Genomic DNA, 27,052 nt, shown 5'->3' on the forward strand with positions numbered 1-27,052 from the left:
GTTATTATATTGTAAAATTTCCAACATTCTGATGATGTTATTATATTGTAAAATTTCCAACATTCTGATGATGTTATTATATTGTAAAATTTCCAACATTCTAATGATGTTATTATATTGTAAAATTTCTAACATTCTGATGATAATATTCCACAACATTGTTATATAAAACTAGCTACATGTACATAAGTTCGTGATTGTTAGAGTTCAGACTTTGAAGTAAAATTTAAATTGTTAGTAAACTTTATAGATAGGTATTTGAACTTTTACTTACAATGTTGGATAAAAACAAATGAAAACTAACAGGGATGTTACCTTTTCTCTAGTTAAAACGCAGTCCTATACTCTTAATGTTCTCAAGAAAAAACGTAGTCCCGTGTTCTTCGTTGTCCAGACGTAATCACTTATCATGACCACGGGTATAACATTCCGTGTGTAAATGTGGCTTTGACAGAAGATAGTATGGTGTTTCTTACCACAGAGACTAGCCGGAAGTCATAGTTGTCTATCAATCAAAGTGGGGCGACCCCAATACGGGTGTAAAGATTATATAATTACTTGTAGTTATTGACATGTATTATGAAATCGTCAATGCTGAAGGCGTAGTATGTACACAATGCATTTAAGGTCAACGATTACGTAGTTTTCTACCTATAGGACTTTTCTAATATTTAATAAAAAACATATTATTTATTCAAATATGCCTATGATTATTTAGCTTGAAATATTGTCAACCAATGTTTTATCGCGGCTAAACAATTTCGCAATTGTCATTTTAAAACAGGTTTACAAAGATTAATATTCGAAAATTTCTGATATATAAATTTCGAAATATTTCAAAATTTGAATGGACATTTCTATCAATGATTTATGATGTACATGATAGTTTGCGGAGATCAACTTTCACAAATTCCACTTGGATCGCGAAATTCGCGAAAGTAAATTGCACGCGAAAGAACGTTGGTCTATAGTAGAATGATCTGATAAACCCTCCACCTCTAGGAAGCGGGTTCGAATCTCATGTGGGGCAGTTGTGGGGCAGTTGCCAGTTACTGACCGCTGGTCGGTGGGGTTTTTTCCGGGTACTCCGGCTTTCCTCCACCAACAAACCTGGCACGTCCTTACATGACCCTGGCTGTTAATAGGACGTAAAAATAAACAAACCAAAATTTCGGTAATTTTAATGTAATTACGATACGTACTGATTGATCGCCCAATGTAAATGAGTTGTTTACGGTATCATATATAAGCTACATTGAATAAATATCAAGCCTCGGGTATTGTCGTTTACACAAAACATGTCAATAATAATAAGATAGTTCTGTACTGTAGTCGAAACTTTGATTGTTAGACAATGGCCCCCGGCTAATCTGTACTATTAAAGAATATGATTGTCACGTTTACACACGGAATGCTATACTCAAGGTCAGAAACACTGCATTCTGGACTACATTGTAATTAGTGAACCAAAATGTCTTGGGTTGATTTCATCCAGAAATGTAGGTAAAATAATTTTTGTTATTGATGAAATATAATGTAGTATATAAATTACATTTAAATGTTCGAAGTAATGGTTACACATAGCGACCAAACAATGATATAACTTGCGACGCGTCAGTGCTTTTTTAAAGGCGGTGGTGCCACAGACCCTTATTTGTTGCTATAAACACATTCTACTATATAGTTTAGTGTCATCAAATAATAATTCTGTGGTACATCATTGGTCATCATTAAGCAGAAATTGAATTTCACAGATTGATATTCAAAACACAAAATTTTTAAAAGATTTTCATGAATTTGTTTATCTATATATATTAATATTTAAAATTCATATGTTTAAAACAAAATAGATGACGTTGATATCAACTTCATACTGCGAAAACAAAACATACAAAACTGGTTTCTCCGGCATGGCTAGTGTTCTCTGAAACATGAACTTAGTAGTGAATACTCAACGAAAATATTCAAGTGCATGGGTATGATGGGTATTAATGCATGTCCCGGTATTTAATTATTAAATTAGTTACTCTCTTCGCATGATCCAATAAAGGTTATACTCGGTGATAAGTACCGAGCGACCATAAATTATTCACCGAAAAATAAAATTTCTTGACATTTTTTTAAATGATTTATAGGAGATATGTTATACATGTACTCGCATGGGGGATAATAGTTTGATATTTTACAGAATAACACTCCAAGATTGACTATTTTATTATATAGATTCTGCTAGCCTGACGTTTAAACCCAAATGGATCTCATCCAATAATATTTGATTCGGTGTAGTATGTATAGTTAGATGCATTAGGAGATGAAGGTGCAAGAATGTAATAAATCGTAGGACCCCTGACCCCAGGATACCATTACGAGGTACCTGTTTTGCTATGCAAAATGTAGTTATATGTTTGTCCAGCACTGTCTGCATAGTTATATTGTATATGTTTATGTCAACTCTCCGATGTTGTAAAAAACAAGAAAATAAAAGAATCTGAATCTGAATCTGCTTGTGAAAACATGAATGTGGCCGGTTAAGGAGATGGAGGAAAGTGAAATCTCCAAAAGAAAAACAACCAGCCCCAAATTGGATTAAAACTGGAAATCCAAAGTACAAATACGTCAAAACATCTGTCCGTATTTTCATTTCACAGAGTTATCTGCCTTTGTGAGTAGGTATTGATTGTGACGTCATGTGTTTCAGGGATAACGTTATACTTTTTAGAAAAAACGACGTGAGTTGCGCTCACAAAATAATGACGTAACAATCGATACCTACCCGAAAGAGAGATAACTCTGTAAGATGCAAAGACGGAGCAGAACATTGGTTATTGTTATCAAGTTGATGTTGATTGTTGTTATTTTGTAATAACGATAAAAATAATTTCCAGTTGATTGGTTTGATCACAATGTGTAAATAAGACCAAACCTTGATTGACAAAGAAAGTATAAGGGATGGATTTAAAAAAAAAAAAAAATTGACTGGTAATCCCAGCTAAGCATTTGCTTACTGTGATTTATAGAGTACTTAAATAAAATATGTTAATGGGCTTTCTCTTGATAGCAATGGCTCTATTATATGTACATTGTCGTGTTGAATCGATAGTGCAAACGTGATCGAGATATCATCTCTAAACTCGACAATAAATTATACACAACTGTATACGTGTATGTACAAGATAAATCTTCCTTAAATGACCATATTTTGTCTATTCTGTTTCTTTTTTGTTTGTTTGTTTGTTTGTTTTTTTTTTTTTTTTTTTTTTTTTTGTTTTTTTTTTTATATCTGCTGTTCCGAATGAACATAGATTTTATGACGTATTTTCTGAAGGTACGTCATTTTTAAAGGTAAAAATCAAATAAATATCGCTCACAATTCATAACCTTTAATTATCAGTATTTCATGCATGGAAAAATAAATCTGAAATATACAAAACAATAGCGCGTATGTAAAACAAGCGATCAAACTCTAAGGTACATAGTGATAAAAACCATGACAAATGTAAAAATGAAAAGCTAAGATCAAGACCGATTGTTTAAATTCAGCATAAACTTAGTAATGAGCACTTAATTAAGATACGTATATTGCAATTGTAATCATTCAACAATATATATTGTTATACAATAGCCCCCCAATAATTCGAACGCCTATAGTCCGGTAAACTCTTAGTCCGGAAATTCGTATTCTAGACGGTTTAGGCTGGAATATTCCCAATATATAAAGTAAAATTCTTACTACTGATGCATGTCTATGGGTTTAATTTTTAAATAAGCTGCTCGCTTCGCACAATCAAACACATAATACTCCCGACGTCAAGCAATGAGAGGGCCTGAATTATTAACTGGGACATTAATTATAGAATTTATGTCAAAGGACTTACTAGATATAAACCAGAGAGAACCAGGGAGAAACCTCACTAACTTAACCGGCGGACAGGTACATAACATTGACAAACACGATTGCAGAGGACATTCCGCATTCTGTACCACACATTCACCATTGTAGCATTGACAAAAGATGTTGATCATTCCGCATGGACGTTATCAAATCCAGCACTAAATTATTTAGAAGTGTGTAAATTTGTGTATCAATTATAACCGTAGATTTTGTCGTGTTTATGGTGATCTTATACGAGACAGGTATGTATTTCGTGGTGCTAGTATATACCATTACATTATTAATTTATTTAGAGATATGATATATGTCTATATCTTTTATTCATTTAGCGATGTAAGGGCTGTAGTATCGCTCCCGTTGACAGTGATAGTAGTTTGTATAACTATGGAAATGAGTATAACAAATCAAATTATAATTAATTGGGATTGAAAACAAAATAGAAATTAAACACAATTACAGTCTTAATATTACATACTGCATACAATGATTGATATTTTAATTAAATATTCTTTCTATAAACCTTTGTACCTCATCTTTGAACAGAATGCGGCCGATAAATTCACCTTATATGGAAACGTGGTAACAATAATACAGTAATTAAAAATGATAATATCTAGTTCATTCAAGTTATAAATAGTTTCATTTCCTAAGGTACAAATGATTTCACTTCTGAGGAAATCTATGTAACATTCAACACGGTCTATTAACATTAAATTGAGCATTTTCAAAATAGGTACTCTTGATCATCTACAGATAATGATATTTTTTAAATTTCTACAGAGATTATTACATCTTCCACTGGTATATTATATCGTCTTTTGACACCATGTATATGCTATGTTTGTTTAAGTTGTACATCGATTGCAAAACAAAGTTGACCAATTGTAGAATCGCTGTCTGTAACCCAGATGTAAGCTTGCCATGGGATTAAAGGTGTACAGGAAGAAGACCCTGATGTTCTCTAGTTTGTGCAGGGAATCGAACCATGCTCTCCTGGATGAAACTCCTAATATCGCCACAACACCAAAACGGAGTGCTTAGATTCTTAATCAAATAACTCATAATTGCATGTACATGTGCATTGCATTTAAGATGTACTGGTAACTACCTACAGCGTTTGATGATGTACAGATATTATGGACAGGTATTGATGATTTAACAATGTTGGCACATATTGCTTGACCTTATACTGTAAGGACCATGTGGTCACTGATGGCGCAAATGTTAAAATGTATTTTACCCAATGGCAATAAAAGTCTTTTGATAGCATAGTTAAATATTATTTTGATCATTTACTGATTACCAACACGTATTTGTATGATCTACAGATATAATTATTCATGGGTCATACACCGCCGACACCAGTGGGATGATCTTCTGCTATAACTCCTTAAATATTCAGTGTATACTCCTCCCATCTAATAATCATTTATCGTTGGTATCCTTTTTAAATCTACAGCCATCGCCATAGTGACATAATCTTTGAGACTAAATCCGTGTAGGTGTTGCTCCGTTGATAAACAGGCGAAATCGCACCATAGTATTGAAGCAACCTGATATATCTTTCTTTGAAGACTGCGAATACGGTATTATGCTTGTCTACACCAATAGCACCCGCTCGGTAGTGATCCGTGTGTAAGATCTTGAGGAAATGACCGCTGGACCCGATGAGCAACATTCGGTTGTTATCATAATCACCTATCAAAAGGTTACCGGCAAAGTCATATAATACACTGGAAGGGTTAAACGGGCGGCCGCCGAGTTGTGTTGTCGCATGAGGGACCTCGCCATGGTATACAAATATATCATCCCATTCCGCGTCCAGAACTAGAACTAGACCTTTGTTGTTTTCTTTATAATCACTCCAACAGCTCACGGCGATGTTCGTAGTGATGGGACACTCGGACAGACTATTTGGTAAGATTTTTCTAATCTCTTTAGTAAGAATCAATTTACCTTTCCTTGTAAACTTGGAGATTTTTCCCACCTGTCCTAAGATAATCTGGCAGATGCAATTCGCGGTAATACAGATTATACATTCAGGTACTTCTTCAGTCTTAAACCTCTTCTAGATTTTCCAGCATTCCTTGTTTTTCCTGATATAAGCTCCATGACGTTGCAATTCCAATCACAAACCCCACAGGTGGTTAGTTACTTAGGTTGAAAAGCTGATGTCTGAGATCTTATTGGTATGTGTCAGGTCCTCATCTATCGTTTTGCCGTTAGTTATCTAGGACGAGTTATGTGTTGGTATGTTGCTGCCCCTTGTCAACTACAACAAGACCAGCATTATCGGTCATCTGTTGTTAGGCTTAAAGCAGAAATGGGTCTTGGTGCGACACGATTCTCTAGCAACGTGGTCAAAGGAGAAATCGTATAAACCCAACTGGACGCTCCATTTCGTCCATTACTTCTCTGCGGTAAAGTTGATATCGTCCTATCAATTTTGGGTCTGTTTTGTTCCCCGATGTGTATTCGTGGACAGAACTTGATCAGATGAAACTCTGTCTGATAGCATGTTTTCAGTTGGTTGTTGACATATTTCTAACGATTCAACAAACCCAAAGGCGATTTCAAGGTAATGCTGGGGATCTGGATGAGGATAAAATCTAGCACCCTCCACGAGAGGTTTATTTGGGAGATTCAAAGTAGAGGGCTCTCGAGAATGTTTGTCGCGATCTGTGACAAAAATGTCTATGTCGGATCCAATTCTTAACACTATTTCGCATTCCTGAACTTTCTTTTCTAGTTCTTTACTGTACTTCTCAAGATCTTGTTTATAGGTTTCTAGCAACGCAGAATTTTCCTTCTCCATTTGGCTATATATAGACAAAGTATCCGCTGATAACTGGTCAAGTCTTTCCTTTAAATTGTTGTTTTGTGCTTTGACATCATCCGAAAGCTTGCCGAAAGTGCTGACGTTTTCATCTATATGGGATTTAACGGAGCAGATGAAACCTTGGATTTGCACAAGATGGTCCTTCTCAGTGGTTTTTATAAATTGTTCGATATTGGATTTCTTTCCGCGTATCATATCATCAAGTTCTTCAATCAAATTATGAAATCTATGATCAACTCGTTTGCATTTATCACAGATAAGTTTATCGCAGTCTTGACAGTAATACTCCAGCTGTGTACCTTTGTGGTGGGAACAAATTGTTTCACGTTTGATACGAACAGGAATCGAATCATTCAGTTCTGTCTCGACCTCGGTTCGATTGGCACCTAAAATGAATACAGATTGAGTTTAAGTTAAAATAAGCGACGTTAAATTATTTCGAAATGATAGTATATGCAAAAAAAACTAAATCACCAAAAATGCCCATACTTTGGAAAACAACAAAACCAGCATAAAAGCAGTTGGACAACAGGAGATTTCTGATTATAAAAACTGAACAGAGGTCTCAAGTAACCTATATTGACGACATTAGTGTGGTAATTCTGTCTTCTTGGAATTTATTTTGCTGCATTTTCCCGAAATTATAAAAACGATTTAAGAATGAAAATGACTGACATTCTGGCTTGATCTTCCACACCGACGTTAAAGTGTACACGGAATGGTTTGGTATATAAGGCTTGATAAATGTGTCATTGTATAAAATTTAGAATGGAGAAAGTACGAGTTTCATAGCGAAAACGGTATTAGAGATAATGCGACTTTTCTCTAGAACACACCTGAAGCCCCAAGCCATTGACCCCGATTCGGGACCCCTGACCTACTCTACTCGCATAAGATAGAGTGGCGATTTTCTGTGTCTGCCATCTAATATAAACTATCTGTTTGTAAATATCGAATTTTACAGACACAAGTACCTGTGTACATGTCCGATACCTATTTAATATTATCCTCAGTCACAGATATGAGTTTGGAATACGCTTGAAAATAGGGATTTATACCATGCATATATTGATGTACCTGTCGTAGATAAACGAACATTTCTGCGCGATTTCTGCACAATTATACACAATATAATGTGTATAATAATCCACGTACGTTGCAAATCTACGGTATTTGGAACCACATATACATGAATATTATGTAAAGGATTATTGACTATGTTATCCAAAACCCGACCTGGGTCGTTGTACTGGTCAAACCCGCTTTACAAATTTCTGACTTTTTCATATAACCTACCCATACGAATTAAGTTACGATTCTAAACAGAATTTTTTGCATATATGTAAATGCATCTACTTATTGCGTTTTATCTGAAATCGATCCATTTTTTTGACGAAATACATTCAGCTTTCATATAATACAATACATCCGACGACTTGTTGATATATTTATTAGTGTCTTTAATTGAAAAAATAAATCATGCATGAGTCAGACGAAAAAAAAGACTGAAGATGTCTAAGTCTAATTCAAGTTGCAGATATCAAGTACAGAACAAAATCAGAACTTCCGAATAGCCAATGTCGTGCTGCGTTTATCTCTTTACCTGTATACTGCAGTAACTAAAAGGCGTGGTCAACCGAGACTAATGAGGGGGCTAATAACCACACTGGTAACCCAAAATGTGTTAATCTTGCCGAAACTTGTTAGAATAACGGCAGAATACTTAATTTTTAACAAGTTTCGGCAGGATTAACATATGTGCTTTTTTATTCAGTATTAACCCTTTATATTAAGACTTTTCCTCAGAATTCCAATTCGATCAATAAAATTAAGTATTTCTGCCGTAAAATTAAGTATTTTCTGTCCGCCGTGGATCGTGACGGCTGACGGCCGAATAACGGAGGGTATCAGTCACAATATACCCAACTTCGTTACGTGCACGGCTATTTATTGCTACATTGTCGGAGGTTGGGAATCGACAAACTTTTCCGATGCGACGGTGAAATTAACAGATTCGGCGATAGAATTAAGAGTTTCTGCGTTTATATTCAGTGTTTCTGCGTTTATATTCAATGTTTCTGCGCTAATATTAACACATTTCGTCGCTTACATCGAGCGGGCGCGCCGAGCCGTGACGGCCGAGCACACGGCTTACACAGGTAAACTTTACCTTGTGAAACGAGACTTACAGTACGTACAGCCGATTGTACCTGTAAAATAATTATGTTTACAATTCTCTTTTCCCCTTTAAAAATACATATATCCTCATTATCCTATTCTACTATCTTTTGTTGTTTTCTTTCCCGCGTTTCGTCATTTGAGCTATGCATTTTGCACCTTTTTTCGGAAGAGTTCCGATACGAGCGGTAACAAATGAATAACTGTCTAGGTTATGTGTAAAATATGTGTATATACACGGGGATTAACTATGACAAACAAATTATGTGTTTGATTATGTGCAATTACATGTATGTATATTCTTCTCACAAATTTGAATTGTTGACGATATTAAAGATAGTTTTTTCATTAAGATCATCATTTTTTTCATGATCTTTCATTAAAAATATTTTTGATGAATCTGGTCAGTCAAATATCTTCCTCAATGAAATACAAATGATTAATAGTTTTTATAAAAGTTTTATGAAACAGCGCCTTCAAGATCAGTTTCACACAAAAATGGTTCTCAGATGTGGAAAATTCCTCAAGATGGCAAACTTATCTAATATATAAAAAAAATTGGATTTGAAAAGTATCTTATAAAATTATCGGAAATGTATATATAACTAAATTCCGTACATCAAATTTAAAAATTCCAATTGAGACTGGAAGATGGTATAATGTTGAGAAACGTGAAAGAATATGCCATTTATGCAATGAAAATATCGGGGATGAATTTCACTATCTTTTTGTATGTAAACACGAAGAAATAAAAAATATACGTATTAAATATATCCCACAGCATTATTATAGTAATCCCAGTCTTCATAAAATGGGTGGCCTTATAGGTATTTGTAATATCCAATTATTGAAGAAGGTGTCTCTATTCATTAGAAAAATGATGGTATTTTTGTAGATGTGAATAAAAGCTATGATAGTAGTACGGTATAAGTATTAATTTCCAAATTAATTGTCCACATTTTAGTAATTGGTAATGATATATATTGTCCATCCTGCCACGTGCAGTTAAAAATGTAACTTGTATTTTTATAATCCATGTAACACATTTAAATGTGTCTGGGAGACTATAATAAAATTTTTGAAAGATATTTTGCTGTTGCCTTTAATTGTAAAATGCTGATTAAGTGTTATACATAATGATCTGCTTTTCAGGTTTGCTGAATTGATTTGATATACATAAAACGACTGATATCATATTCTGGTAATATTTGATGTACTTTGTTGCATGTAATTCCAGTATTTATTTATTTCTGCGTTTATATTCAATGTTTCTCCGTTTATATTCAATGTTTCTGCGTTTATATCAAACACATTTCGTCGCTTACATCGAGCGGGCGCGCCGAGCCGTGACGCAAGGTAAGCCTAGTACTATACATGTATACAGCATATATACGTATACGTTAGATCTACAATTTGAGTTTTTCGAGTAAATGGTTATTCTAGCTTTATGATGTAGATATTTTCAGTTTCAAAACCTTCCATTTACACCACTTCAAAAATTCAAACAAGCATATATTTAACTTTAGATTAGATAATCAGTCCAATTTGATAGCGATATCAAAATGATGTTCGGATCAGTCTGGACTGAGATTTAGATAGCATATGATGTAAATTTCAGTGTAATAATAAAAGTATAATGTAACACTATCTTTTTACTAGTAAAATCCCAAAATTTAGCATGAATATATCTAGAATCCGTGTTTTTATTTCATTCAAACTTCTGCTATAATGATATGATGCAAACACGGCACCGTTTTTGAGTAAATGTGATATTGGAGTTACAGTACCGAACTTTATACCGAAAATAATATGTATATCTATATTGTTGCCTTTGAAACTTTATCCATAACGTTTACTAAAAAGCAGAAATACATCAATGGTATTTCTGATATATGTTCCTTTATTACAGTTTAAGTGTAGATTTAAATTCATTATTTCAAAATTATACTAAATCCTTAATAGTATATTCATTGTCGACCGTTTTGTATATCATACCGAGATTTAATAGTATGATATATGAACATTTATCGTATAATCCAAAAAGTAACCACATACAGTGTTCAAATGAAAATTGAAATTATTCGTATACAGGCGTTAAAAATAGATATAATATCTTGTATCTTTTTAAAAATATACTAAGTGATCTTTAAATAAGTATATTTAGTGTGATAATGTTGTAACCCTTCTTGTATGACTATACATGTACATTAAGATTCGAAACGGTGAAAATACATGCTTAGAATTTTTACTAATACCTTAAAATTACTGGAGATTGCTATATGCCACGATTCCGTAATTACAGTCTAGACTGGAATAATTTTTAAGGTTAAACCTTTAGTTGAGTTAGTTCTTAGAACCATTTTTGTTTCTGAATAAGTCACCTTCCATTTTTGTTTTACCTGTGTACGACATATATATATGTAATATATATTCCTAGGTATGATCAGGTATATTTTATTTCCATTTGCTTTTACATCTTCATTCTAAAAATGGAGGTGACAATAAAAAAACCTTTAGCATAGATGTACGGGGTTTCCATAATTCAAATCACAATCCAATTAACGGATGTCCTAACCTGATTGACAGTAAGACAATAGCAAATACCCGATATAGTCCACCGAATAGCAAATTGCCCGCGGCCAGGTAATTACAGGTGAGTTCGATGAATGGCGTTGTGTACAGGTAAATAACATCCTGGTCAAGGTATTACATAACCATCAAACCAAAGGCATGGCTAATTATATATCTATAATGTCGGTGTATCTACTAGTATATCGATTAAAAATTGAAAGCGACCGCACGGTCTGAAAAAATAGTTTGTTTTGCTTAATATCAATATTTAGATCTTTTATAATATCGAAAGTAAATTATTTCTACCACATGTTGAAACGTTTTACGGTATTGTAATTTATTCGGTTAGCAACACACAACACAATGTTTGTAATGATAAATCATCGGCGTGTACGTATGTCAAGCATCATATCCTTGATTCTTTAATCAAGAATTTCTTCAACTGTTACGTAAAATTTCATTCTACAGTCACAAACTTTGCAATTCACAATGTATCAAAGATACAGATTACAGGAAAATATTATTTAATTAAAGCGAATTCGTTGCTGAACTCCTCGACAAAAAATCGGAAACTTTTATTTCTGTGTGGATTTTCTTTTATAATTACACGAAGATACCTGCTATTAGAGCATAAATTAGAGTATATTCGAGACAAAGTTATTGTACGATTAACTTCACTCAAAAGTAATCATAAAAAAAATCTTTGATCGGCTTTTCCTGTGACCGTCGATGTAAGTGATAGCACATCAGTTAAAGTACAGCAATAAGCCACGGACCATTGTGACGTCACACGGTTTAGGGCTAGAAAATATGCATAATCGGGCGGTCAGAAAATTTGACCTCGATATCGGCGGTTTACAGGTTAATCCGGTCGCGCGCGAACACGGAGAGGTTTCTACACGGTCTAATAAAGCCATTTCCAGCATAAACTAAAAAAAAATTATCATTTTTGACTGCACAAATCCTTTAAATATATCACGGAATTATAAATCCTTGTATATATGTAATCGTGTTCCGTAATTTATTAACACTTTTTGAACTTGATTTAGGCCTAATAGTTATCCGGACTAACGCACCATTTTATCATAAATAAAAATTTAAATGTGTACAGATTAGACCGAGTACCCGGATGTACTGTTACATGAATCTCCTAAAAGTGCTGACTTGCAATATGGCGTGTGTGTCCAATGATTATATATATATAAAGTCAAGTGAATGTATTATATATGCCAATCATAAATACTTGGTACTGAAACCACCCCCATTTTGTATCCCAACATCGTCAAAAGTATCATCAAGGATTTATAAGTGAGAACTGTCTCTTTACCCTACTAAACACCACGCGTAACGCTAGACCAAGAACGTATATGAGTCTCATTTATAAATCCTTGGCTAGACGAACCGGAAATCGAGTCCAACGAAACACCAATGTAAAGTTAATAAAATTTCACAACGTTTAGTACTTGCTTTAAGGACGGAAGATTTAGAAGATATGTCTTAAATTTTTGTTAAAAAAAAACAACTCATGAAATGACGCTTCAGAAAGTAAGACGGTAACCCTCGCACCCACAAGCTACATCAAAGGCTGCGCCGGCGGATATTAACGGAAAATCAGTCGTCGCCCAACGTCACGGTCAGTACACAAACGCAAAAGCTCCTACGTCGTACTTGCCCAAAACCCAGCGTGACTTATTCACCTCACATACGTCCTTGGTATCATCAAGGATGTATTTTAGACAAAAATCCTTAGTATCATATTATCATCTTATTATAAGCGACCGCGGTGTGAAAAAGTGCTCACAGAAATTAGACATACACTACATATGAAACTATATATACTATGGTCTCATTAAATTATTAGGTAGCTGTATGACTGTGTTTCTGGTGTTAAAAATCATACACATATCCCCGATATTTTCATTGCATAAATGGCATATTCTTTTCACGTTTCTCAACATTACACCATCTTCCAGTCTCAATTGGAATTTTTAAATTTGATGTACGGAATTTAGTTATATATACATTTCCGATAATTTTATAAGATACTTTTCAAATCCAATTTTTTTTTTATATATTAGATAATTTTGCCCTCTTGAGGAATTTTCCACATCTGAGAACCATTTTTGTGTGAACTGATCTTGAAGGCGCTGTTTCATAAAACTTTTATAAAAACTATTAATCATTTGTATTTCATTGAGGAAGATATTTGACTGACCAGATTCATCAAAAATATTTTTAATGAAAGATCATGAAAAAAATGATGATCTTAATGAAAAAACTATCTTTAATATCGTCAACAATTCAAATTTGTGAGAAGAATATACATACATGTAATTGCACATAATCAAACACATAATTTGTTTGTCATAGTTAATCCCCGTGTATATACACATATTTTACACATAACCTAGACAGTTATTCATTTGTTACCGCTCGTATCGGAACTCTTCCGAAAAAAGGTGCAAAATGCATAGCTCAAATGACGAAACGCGGGAAAGAAAACAACAAAAGATAGTAGAATAGGATAATGAGGATATATGTATTTTTAAAGGGGAAAAGAAAATTGTAAACATAATTATTTTACAGGTACAATCGGCTGTACGTACTGTAAGTCTCGTTTCACAAGGTAAAGTTTACCTGTGTAAGCCGTGTGCTCGGCCGTCACGGCTCGGCGCGCCCGCTCGATGTAAGCGACGAAATGTGTTAATATTAGCGCAGAAACATTAAATATAAACGCAGAAACACTGAATATAAACGCAGAAACTCTTAATTCTAACGCCGAATCTGTTAATTTCACCGTCGCATCGGAAAAGTTTGTCGATTCCCAACCTCCGACAATGTAGCAATAAATAGCCGTGCACGTAACGAAGTTGGGTATATTGTGACTGATACCCTCCGTTATTCGGCCGTCAGCCGTCACGATCCACGGCGGACAGAAAAATACTTAATTTTACGGCAGAAATACTTAATTTTATTGATCGAATTGGAATTCTGAGGAAAAGTCTTAATATAAAGGGTTAATACTGAATAAAAAAGCACATATGTTAATCCTGCCGAAACTTGTTAAAAATTAAGTATTCTGCCGTTTATTCTAACAAGTTTCGGCAAGATTAACACATTTTGGGTTACCAGTGGGCCAGATTACGTAAGAAAGGTGTTTAGTGACCTGTCACGCTTCGTTGATTAGCTCACGTCAGGTGTCAAAAGTAAGATCACAGGTAAATTAGTGATGGACCATCATTTAATTGTTGTATTATGTCATATTTGTTTACACTTATAAATCCTTGGTTTACAGTAAAATATACCGTTCGAACATAACATATAACAAGTGTATAAATCACTAGATGTATACATAATTGTATATGTCTCGTATATATATTTCTAGTTATATGTATATGTATTTTTGTAACAGAAACTACATAATTATTTACAAATGGCATGTCGAGAAAGAACAATGCAAATATGATGCACAATGTCAGAATTTTGATATTTCTGGTAGTTGCTAGATTTTGGATATTCAATTCTTTGTGCATTTTGGTCAATATCGATCATTATATAATACTAATAATGATAATCTATATGACCAATAAATGTACTGTTGAATATTGTTAAAATAACACATGTTCTCATACATGTACATGTAGCTATAAAAGGAAGATAGACTCGTTACAGCTATAAATGAATTATGTATTTTAAATTCAATTTCTCAAGTGGTTTATTTTTTTTATTTACTCCCCTACCAATTTATGTCTATGATATTTACGTGATTGAACTATGAAATACATTTAACACCTTTTCTTCTCGTTATGCCGATTCTTGAAATCCTTAGGCCAAGTGAATTTTTATTTATACAGAAACATATTCAAATGGATAATTATTATATATGACCATCATTTTTCGAATTCGTCTCTTTTTATATGACATTATGAAAATTGAATATCCCCCAGGTTTGATAATTTAGTAAGCTGTTAAAACAGAGATAAGATCTTTACTTAAAAGTTTTTACACAAGGTACACATGGCTTATACCAGAAACATAAATAACTTATAATTTCCACTAATCTACTTATGTATTTAGCATGATTTCAGTTGCAATATTTCCTATTTATATATATAATTAAATCGTCACCATAACCGTATACTGTATACAGTATATATCTGTAAAATTCTCGTAACCCCATTTTAGGAATACATATATGTCCACCTTTGTGCTATAACCCCACTACCAAACACCTCACTGCCGTTGTCCTCGTGACGTCACATCCGGTTATTCCCCAAATCAGCGTGAGTGGCCGATTCCCTGATTAGCAGTTGATATACAGGTAAAAATCGAGCACTGCGGAGGGCGGTATCTCGGTACTGAAACGGCCGATTTTGATGCGGTTTTCAACATTCTTGTCAGGAGATCAAACAGAATAACATATCTAAATATCATTTTCCATTCCGTGTACACTTTAATACTGGCAACACACGTTGAATCGCTTCAAATTGCATTAAAGGGACTATTCAGTATGAGAGTACATTAAAATTTGCACATTTATTGAAAAAAAAACTGTTCTAGTGGAAGTAAGAGTATTTGGCATAACTGAAATACATCAGAAAAATCTACTGTAGTGAAATTTGTGTGAAATGACTGCCATTACAAATTCTGATCGGACGTCTTGAATGCAGAACCCTGGAAAGTGACAGGAGAGCACGGTAACCCTTATCTATTTACCTTATGGTCTGAAATACAATTTCATCAATTCCTCGGTGTTTATGCATTGCATTTCTTAAACATACGTGACATATTTTGCTTCGTGGTTATGTAACATGTTTAGCCTGACTGAGTTGTCCCTTTAAGCGATCCAAATATTCCCCTAAATCATGTGGACAACATTTTCTTATTTTTGCTTATCTTGGTCTGATCTTGTTTACGTCATATTAACAGCTATGGCCATTTATGGGCACGCCAAGTTAGATGATGGAGGTAAATCGGAGTGCCCGGTGAAAAGTAATCGACCTGCGATCTATAGCTTTCCACTATCTCACAAGGGATTCGAACTTGGTGCGGGGCTTGAGATGAAATTCCGGGTTAATAAGATGGTTACAACTGCCACTTCCTCCCAAATTATGTAGATAACAGTAAGTATGCTTTTACCTTTCATGTTGCTTGATCCTGAGGTTTCCTCTGTCGTATCATCGTCGCCTAATAAAATACAAAACATATACTAAAGTCAATTTGCCATTGACTCACAAGTAGTTCACGTCAAATATATTAACTTCATCATCTTTATCTTTTTTGTATTAGAAAAATGTTGAAACTTATTACAGGATTAGATAATTCGCATGTAGCCATGTTGTCTTGGTGAATTTGGATATCTGGGATTTTGTTTGTTTAGTTTTACGAAATATTAACATCTATGGTCATTTAAGGACGTGCCTGGTTTGATTTATGAGGGAAAGGAGTAAGGCAACTGCAATACGTTAGATTCTAACTCGCGACGCAGAGGTGGAGGGTTTGTGAAAATATGTCGAGATATCTTAACCACTTGCCGAAAACGCTGTTAGAGGCAGCTAATAAAAGTAGATATTAAGAAAGTCATTATAATGTATGTACGAATTAACATATTTAGTTAAAGATGCTCCACCGCCGACAAAGCATAAATGGTAGTCATCATTTGAACAATAATTGGTGTTTAATCGTGTATATATATGTATAAATTATCTCAAAAAATAATATAAAATAATTTACTTCGCCTTTGGTACATGCGCAATCAGTACTTCATTCCATATAGGATATACAATGTAGCAGCACTGAATTTTTTCGGGACGCAATTAATTATTTTTTTTTTATATTTTTAACTTGAAGTAAAATTAGAAGTTCAAACTTTTCAATGGTGGTAATGGTGTAAATTAAGTAACTTTTGTAACTGAAGAAAAAATACTAAATCGTCTGTTACTGTTTTTGATAGTGAAAAAATACCTTTTGTCAGCAGTGGAGCATCTTTAACATTTCATTACTGTCCACTGGAAAACACATTCACAACATTATATTTATTTTTACTATATAAACTAACCAAGCGAACGTGAGGGGTATAATTGACACCCAAACGTGATCATTGTTACGTCACTGATGTTAACATGGTAACGACAGCAGGTCACAATCAAAATAACTGTTCCATTTTGTGGATTATAGCGTCGACGATAAACGGTTTTCGCGGTCGATTTAAAGTCAACATTTTAATGCAGAGACCCCAAAAGTGTAAATGATGTAAAAACGAAAATAAACAATATAAAAGCATTAAGCTACCACGCATTATGAATTTAGTTTGCAAAGATCTGGCATCTATATAGACCATGCATTTATTCCATAGGAGGACAATTTAATGCTGTTCACAGTTATAAAATGTTGTATATGATTTTTTATTGAGTTAATAGCTTTTTTCACTTTCTACATATATTAATAATTTTTCTTACGTGATTTTGTAATTTTGTGTTTGTCATATATGGTATAGGCATGCTCTAACAGCGGTTTTACAGATACCAAATTCTACTCTGATAAAATTGCTATGAATTCTCTATTCCTTAACGACATATCATTTTCTATCTTGAAATGAAATCGTATAAACATACAGTAAATATAAGAACAGATGATATGAAAATACCGACCACTGCGCTTCCATTGCATATACATATGTACATTTGTTTCTATATCCTTCTGTAACACTTACCATCACAGTCGTCTAGTTCTGGCTGTATTATCTCGTTGATTTTCGTCGAATATCTATTTACGATGACACACAAACTTGGATTTATTGAATCGAGCTTGGGTAACAACTTTTCATAGTCTCCATAAGAAATGAAGAGTTTGGCCTTGAGACAAGAACACAACTCTTGGAATGTGTGAATGGTGCTCCGCTCGACCGTACTTAATGGATTATCAAGAAGGAGATATTTTAATTTATCAAATTCCGCACTTTCTATATCATTGCTTAACTCTAAAACCATATCATTATGAAGTGACTTTGCTTCGCTGGGTACATGTATCTCCGATGCCATATTGGATAGTGTCTTTTCAACACTCTGCAACAATATAAAAGATCTTATTAACAGAATGACATCAACATTAACAATTTGCAAATTACAAGGGAGATTTATCTCCCTTGCGGCTAGATATCATATCTGGTAGTAGTAGTTAGTGAGATTCTCTCAATCAGCACAATTTCCCTCCAAAAAACTGGTAAATTCCTCGATATATTATTATAAAAATATGTTATTGAGGGAACGAGTGTATTAAGAATCGGATATATGTTTCTCAAAAAACTAATAAAAGCGAGTGGACCAACCATGTTTTAAAATGTTAATACAAACGAAGCGGTAAAACTCGAAAATTAAATAAATGAGAGATAACGGTGTATGGGATGTCACATGAGATAGAAAGGAATATTTGTCCATATATGTTATATAACCAGTTCAAAATACCAATCTAAAGAGAAGTGTGAGCGTAATTTCACAAGGAAAATTTGCATTTTATTTCATTTCTTTATTTTCCTTATGAATCTTTATTTACCTTAAATATGTTGTAATATATACAGTTTCCTTTACAAAACTTATACATTGTTTGAAATTGCTGTCTTGAAAACTGATCTCTTAATCTGATGGGAAATGTCATCACCTTGAGTATAAAACTATTTTGGGTTTGGTCGGTCTAATTAAGCTAGGCTTTTCATATTTTCTTGAGTACATAATCCTTAACAGAAAATTATACATCTGCTATTTACCGAAAAGCTCAAACCACATTTACTCTTCCAGTCAGTTTAGACAACGAGAACAATTTCATTGTCCGAGAATTAAGACAAGGTGAGCACTTTCAATTAGTCCCATTCAAATCCACTAGCATGACATTACAGTAATAGTGACAGGTTGAGTTGAAATATTCGGGCGTAAAACCCAAGCTTACATTTGACCAATCAAAGTTTCGGCATAAATATTTGTATTTTGAGTTAAATTTTATTATCCAATCAAATTCTCGTCTTTTCGCGGACGGTCACTTTAAATTGTCTCTAGTGCCCAAATTCATCACTTCTCTTTAGGACAGAATAAAAACAACAGTAAACTTAATCGGTTGTCTCCTCATATTTAACAGGTGAGCATTTTCTATTTTATTGTATCTAAAACATGTACATTATTTTATAAAGTTTGTAACGTTAGCCAATATGCATCAATACTTTTTAGTTATTTTGTATCACGTCTCAAGAAAATACAATAATATATTTGAAATGTTAAATGCATTATATTTAACATTGAATTAATTCAGATATGATTTTTATATATTTCTTTAATGTAACTTACAAATGATCTTGCATTATAAGCGATCAGTCTACTGATTTTTCCGTATTATCTGTTTTTATGCACATGTTTTGAATGAGGACGATTTAGCGAAAACTGTATCAAATGCTTTGAATAATTTATTTGTATATCACGGCATTGATTATGCATCAATTTAAACATTAGTAGTGTACTACCTACTCTAAAAGTATAGCTGTTTAGAGTTATCGACCTTTGGTTAAATGCTGCATCAGCAACTGTAAACATGGCAAGAAGTTTCAAAATATCCTTTATTCTCAACTACAGATATTCTGTCCTAGTTCGACATGTATTCCCTTGTTCAGGTACCTGTTTATTTTATGCGTAATTGATTATAACCTTCTGAACCTATGATTTATTCAAATCAAAGCTTATTATATTTGAATACTGCTTTTCGCCCATTCACCTTCTACACATGCAGATTCTGATATCTGAAATAACCATTACATTGTTAATAAGCTGCATATATAAATACTTGGGTTCAGAATGTTATTAAATTTCTTGCCATACTTATTTTATGTGAATACATATTTTATAATCTGAAACTGAGGTACTGTCTTAGTGTCAGGTTTTGAATATCATAATAATTATGCTTTTGTTTGTGTACATATAGCATTATCTTTGGAAATTGTCTTTTGTGAATCTAAATTCCTATTTTTGGAATACTTTATAAGCTTGAAACATTTTGTTAATAAGAAGTAAGCACATTCAAAAGTCAAATATTTCAAATTAAATAAGCATTTACTAAAAACATTTATTCTGTTAATGAGTTAAAATTAACTATTTTATCACAAGCCAATGCTTATGTTTTGTGTAATTCAAGATATTCATAATTCTCATTTTGTTATTTTGCTGAAGACTGAGGCATTAACAATACCTCTCACTGCAAGTGAACTCTACCACATCTAATTTCCCCCCATTTAAATATATTGATTATTCCCCTTTGTTCAAAGTTAAAGCCTTGACCTTTGAATTATTGTAAAGTCTCAATTTAACAAGACCTTAACTTATGTTGGATTGGTTTTACTGTGCATACAGTTCATTTATTTTAATTCTACAATTGTAAATGTTCAAATAATCCTTATCATGTCCTTGTCCATTATTTGTAACTGACAATTAATCTCTATTAGGTCAATTGTCCATGTCCATCTTAATCTATAACTATGATGTTCTGTAATGATTTATATTTTGTATTATCACTTCTCTTTGGGACAGAATAAAAACAACAGTAAACTTAATCGGCTGTCTCCTCATATTTTACAGAAACTACATAATATTCACCGAACACAACAACACGGTGAAAGTAACATGACACACATGTACACACGCTATAAAGTCTGTATAATGTACATGTACCTTCACGCAGTAACACGTGTGTAAATAAAACAGTTAACAGGGACACATTGATAAAGAATCAAATGACACACTTTATATTTGTTTATATAAGTGATATGAAAACATTTTAATGTGTGAACGTTCCAAAAACCATTGTTACATATATTTCTTAGTAGACAAAGGAAACCTAGCTCCTATTGCACACATACATGTATGTGTATCATACATACAATTTAAGCTTAACGTATAGACACATGCATGCTCTATGTCAATCACAACCGGTTTAATGTCGTACGTAAACGATGGAAATCTTACAAAACATATCATGATGTAAACAAACTATTAAGCGCTGACAAATGTATATATTATTACCCCGATAGTCGTTGTCAACCGACAGGGAAGTATGTTACAATGACCCAGATCTTTCTAGTTAAGCTTACTGATATTGGACCGTTAGACATTATGTTTATCACAAGGACGTCTCACTTATAAATCCTTGGTTTAACATAACCTGACGTTTAAATGATACTTAATTTGTTATATGTAGACATTCACACATAAGTGTGAAACCCAAACCTTGACATCATTAGTGGTTTACCTCATGAACGTTCACACTGGAACAATAACTCTCAATTTAGGTAGTTATTTTCATCGTACTCCCATAGGTTTACGGATAGTTAAGCGTGTGTCACGTGACAAACGTTTAAAGTTTTATCAGATCTATTTGTGTACTTGTGACAGAGTGCAGCTATAAATAGTTATACAACAATTAATACTCAGAATTGAAACGAAAGCAAAAATGATTTATAACCAAAGAAAAGTAGCAACATTGTAAATATTCTGACATCGTAGCCTGTACACTAACCTATGTACAAAATTTAGTTTGACAGAAGACTCGTAATACACTTATACAACTGTTTCTGCAATGTAAATTATTTCTTAAATTTTATTAAATTTGTTTCTATATTGTAAACAAACATTTTTTCAACAAATGAATGTAAACAAACATATTTCTAAAAGGTAAACAAACTTATTTCTGTAATGTAAACAAACTTATTTCTGTAATGTAAACAAACTTATTTCTACAAAGTAAACAAACTTATTTCTGTAATGTAAACAAACTTATCTTTGTAATGTAAACAAACTTGTTTCTACAATGTAAACAAACTTATTTCTGTAATGTAAACAAACTTATTTCTACAAAGTAAACATTTTTTCTACAATGTAAACAACCCTATTTCTACATTGTAAACAGACACATTTCTACAATGTAAGCAAAGTTCTTACTCTCTCTCATTTTCTACGCAATAGTATATTGCGAAAATGTATTGCGTTAATATGCAATAGTATTGCGTTTTACGTATTGGAAATACTTACCATAGCATATAGCTGAAAGCAGCTAACAAAACCGTGTTCATACGTTTAGAGAACAACATATGATAGTGCCTAATTAGTGGTATTTACTCAAAGCCACTCAGTGCATTATATTCGACACCTTCCGTAAAGGAGGAAATGAAAGTACATTTTGTACATATATTGATGTTTTACTTATTTATTGAATATTTATTAAATATTATTATATTTTTCCTATACTGATTACAATAAATAGGTATTTACAGCAAGATTAATCACAAAGGTTATGCACAGCACTCAGTTCTTTTGTTTCTTTATACTGTTGCACGAGGTACTCCACACTGTACTTTGTCACTGGAACACCGTCCTCAGACTTAAAAATCTTCATTCCAGGGTATATAGAGTTGTTCGTACTCTGAAAAGTGGTTTCTCTAGTATATCCTTTCGGAGAATTAACGCTGGGAGTGTGGACGTTTTTGACATCGATGGGCTTTGTGAGAGATTCTCAAACAGAACGGTATTCTGACGGAGGGGAGGATTGATACCTGAACACTGAGTCTCACTTTTGATAGTTTTCTCATTACATCCGTGGTCTCATACATGCTAGATATTCGATTTACGCCGGTATTTTCCACTAGGCGACTGTTTTGTCTGACAGCGATACATGTAGTAGCCTCTCGAGGTGATGAAGACCTTTCCCTATAACCCTTGGCCGGTGTTACTACATTTCTTTAAACTTCCGTTAGATATATGGTCTCTACATATTATGTATCATCCAATGGCCGTTTGAAAGTGATTATTGGAAGGGAATTTTGACATTCATATGCAACTTGCATGATTTATGTATAAAGTATAGCTTTAATCGGTGTTTTGCGTTGCTTTTACAATTTAATACAATATCTAGTAGAACCTATGAAACTTACGTGTAATTATCCAATACCGATGCATTAGCAATTGATATGGCGGAAGACAGGTGTTTCAAAATATAATTTTCAAATATATATACCAAAAGATACGTTAAGTGTGTATCAAAAGTTATAGCTGTAACAAAAGACAATTACAGGTGTATCAAAAGATAATTACATGTGTATCAAAAAATAATTACAGCTTTATCAGAAGACAATTACAGGTGTATCAGAAGACAATTACAGGTGTATCAGAAGATAACTACAGGTGTATCAGAAGACAATAACTGGTGTATCAGAAGATAATTACAGGTGTATCAGAAGATAATTACATGTGTATCAAAAGATGATTACAGATGTATCAAACGATAATTACAGGTGTATCAAAAGATAATTACATGTGTATCAAAAGATAATTACATGTGTATCGGAGGACAATTATATGTGTATCAAAAGATGATTACAGATGTATCAAACGATAATTACAGGTGTATCAGAAGATAATTACACGTGTATCAAAAGATGATTACAGGTGTATCAGAAGTTGCTAGGTTACATATATATAAAGGAATAATTCACAGGTACATGTAGATGCGCTTACAGATCATAAACATAAAGTTCCTGTACAAAGCATAACGGTATAGGGCTACTAGTTACCTCCGTGAAGTTGATTCCTAGTTCCCAGTTCCTTATTCCATTACTTATTCGATTCCCTGATTACTTATTCGATTCCCTGATTACTTATTCGATTTCTAGCTACTAATTACCATCAGAAATGGTTCAAAATGCATTATTATGCATCACAATAATCTAGTTGACCTTTTAATTGCTCGTTAAGGGCCCATTACTTATTCGATTCCCTGATTACTTATTCGATTCCCTGATTACTTATTCGATTTCTAGCCACTAATTACCATCAGAAATGGTTCAAAATGCATTATTATGCATCACAATGATCTAGTTGACCTTTTAATTGCTCGTTAAGGGCCCATTACTTATTCGATTCCCTGATTACTTATTCGATTCCCTGATTACTTATTCGATTCCCTGATTACTTATTCAATTTCTAGCTACTAATTACCATCAGAAATGGTTCAAAATGCATTATTATGCATCACAATGATCTAGTTGACCTTTTAATTGCTCGTTAAGGGCCCATTACTTATTCGATTCCCTGATTACTTATTCGATTCCCTGATTACTTATTCGATTTCTAGCTACTAATTACCACCAGAAATGGTTCAAAATGCATTATTATGCATCACAATGATCTAGTTGACCTTTTAATTGCTCGTTAAGGGCCCATTACTTATTCGATTCCCTGATTACTTATTCGATTCCCTGATTACTTATTCGATTCCCTGATTACTTATTCAATTTCTAGCTATTAATTACCATCAGAAATGGTTCATAATGCATTATTACGCATCACAATAATCTAGTTGACCTTTTAATTGCTCGTTAAGGGCCCATTACTTATTCGATTCCCTGATTACTTATTCTATTCCCTGATTACTTATTCGATTCCCTGATTACTTATTCGATTTCTAGCTACTAATTACCATCAGAAATGGTTCAAAATGCATTATTATGCATCACAATAATCTAGTTGACCTTTTAATTGCTCGTTAAGGGCCCATTACTTATTCGATTTCTAGCTACTAATTACCATCAGAAATGGTTCAAAATGCATTATTATGCATCACAATGATCTAGTTGACCTTTTAATTGCTTGCTAAGGGCCCATTACTTATTCGATTCCCTGATTACTTATTCGATTCCCTGATTACTTATTCGATTCCCTGATTACTTATTCAATTTCTAGCTACTAATTACCATCAGAAATGGTTCAAAATGCATTATTATGCATCACAATGATCTAGTTGACCTTTTAATTGCTCGTTAAGGGCCCATTACTTATTCGATTCCCTGATTACTTATTCGATTCCCTGATTACTTATTCAATTTCTAGCTACTAATTACCATCAGAAATGGTTCATAATGCATTATTATGCATCACAATGATCTAGTTGACCTTTTAATTGCTCGTTAAGGGCCCATTACTTATTCGATTCCCTGATTACTTATTCGATTCCCTGATTACTTATTCGATTCCCTGATTACTTATTCAATTTCTAGCTACTAATTACCATCAGAAATGGTTCAAAATGCATTATTATGCATCACAATGATCTAGTTGACCTTTTAATTGCTCGTTAAGGGCCCATTACTTATTCGATTCCCTGATTACTTATTCGATTCCCTGATTACTTATTCAATTTCTAGCTACTAATTACCATCAGAAATGGTTCATAATGCATTATTATGCATTACAATAATCTAGTTGACCTTTTAATTGCTCGTTTAGGGCCCATTACTTATTCGATTCCCTGATTACTTATTCGATTCCCTGATTACTTATTCGATTTCTAGCTACTAATTACCATCAGAAATGGTTCAAAATGCATTATTATGCATCACAATGATCTAGTTGACCTTTTAATTGCTCGTTAAGGGCCCATTACTTATTCGATTCCCTGATTACTTATTCGATTCCCTGATTACTTATTCAATTTCTAGCCACTAATTACCATCAGAAATGGTTCAAAATGCATTATTATGCATCACAATGATCTAGTTGACCTTTTAATTGCTCGTTTAGGGCCCATTACTTATTCGATTCCCTGATTACTTATTCGATTCCCTGATTACTTATTCGATTCCCTGATTACTTATTCAATTTCTAGCTACTAATTACCATCAGAAATGGTTCAAAATGCATTATTATGCATCACAATAATCTAGTTGACCTTTTAATTGCTCGTTAAGGGCCCATTACTTATTCGATTCCCTGATTACTTATTCGATTCCCTGATTACTTATTCGATTTCTAGCTACTAATTACCACCAGAAATGGTTCAAAATGCATTATTATGCATCACAATGATCTAGTTGACCTTTTAATTGCTCGTTAAGGGCCCATTACTTATTCGATTCCCTGATTACTTATTCGATTCCCTGATTACTTATTCGATTCCCTGATTACTTATTCAATTTCTAGCTATTAATTACCATCAGAAATGGTTCATAATGCATTATTACGCATCACAATAATCTAGTTGACCTTTTAATTGCTCGTTAAGGGCCCATTACTTATTCGATTCCCTGATTACTTATTCTATTCCCTGATTACTTATTCGATTCCCTGATTACTTATTCGATTTCTAGCTACTAATTACCATCAGAAATGGTTTAAAATGCATTATTATCCATCACAATAATCTAGTTGACCTTTTAATTGCTCGTTAAGGGCCCATTACTTATTCGATTTCTAGCTACTAATTACCATCAGAAATGGTTCAAAATGCATTATTATGCATCACAATGATCTAGTTGACCTTTTAATTGCTTGCTAAGGGCCCATTACTTATTCGATTCCCTGATTACTTATTCGATTCCCTGGTTACTTATTCGATTCCCTGATTACTTATTCAATTTCTAGCTACTAATTACCATCAGAAATGGTTCAAAATGCATTATTATGCATCACAATGATCTAGTTGACCTTTTAATTGCTCGTTAAGGGCCCATTACTTATTCGATTCCCTGATTACTTATTCGATTTCTAGCT

General features: G+C 33.3%; 1 protein-coding gene and 1 pseudogene across 1 annotated transcript; both read right to left on the bottom strand.

The window, feature by feature from the left end:
* The window catches only part of LOC138305749 (zinc finger protein 208-like), a 170,077-nt pseudogene that overhangs the window by 30,007 nt on the left and 113,018 nt on the right, over nt 1-27,052 (bottom strand).
* Nucleotides 6,176-18,691, bottom strand: LOC138306711 (uncharacterized). Its single transcript, XM_069247172.1, has 3 exons — nt 18,193-18,691; nt 16,620-16,667; nt 6,176-7,117 (listed from the first exon to the last, which is right to left on the bottom strand). Exons 1-3 carry the CDS (start codon nt 18,518-18,520, stop codon nt 6,333-6,335), a joined length of 1,161 nt encoding a protein of 386 aa, XP_069103273.1. The 5' UTR covers nt 18,521-18,691; the 3' UTR covers nt 6,176-6,332.

Source organism: Argopecten irradians, chromosome 13 (assembly GCF_041381155.1).
Source record: "Argopecten irradians isolate NY chromosome 13, Ai_NY, whole genome shotgun sequence".
In the NCBI taxonomy this organism is placed as follows: Eukaryota; Metazoa; Mollusca; class Bivalvia; order Pectinida; family Pectinidae; genus Argopecten; species Argopecten irradians.

What these genes read in the sequence shown, in the direction of transcription:
- LOC138306711 (XM_069247172.1), bottom strand. Translation starts at nt 18,520, where the DNA reads ATGGCATCGGAGATACATGTACCCAGCGAAGCAAAGTCACTTCATAAT. An exon ending in AGAACTAGACGACTGTGATG is followed by an intron (nt 16,668 to 18,192) that starts GTAAGTGTTACA and finishes GTATTTTATTAG; the next exon opens with GCGACGATGATACGACAGAG. An exon ending in AGGATCAAGCAACATGAAAG is followed by an intron (nt 7,118 to 16,619) that starts GTAAAAGCATAC and finishes TATTCATTTTAG; the next exon opens with GTGCCAATCGAACCGAGGTC.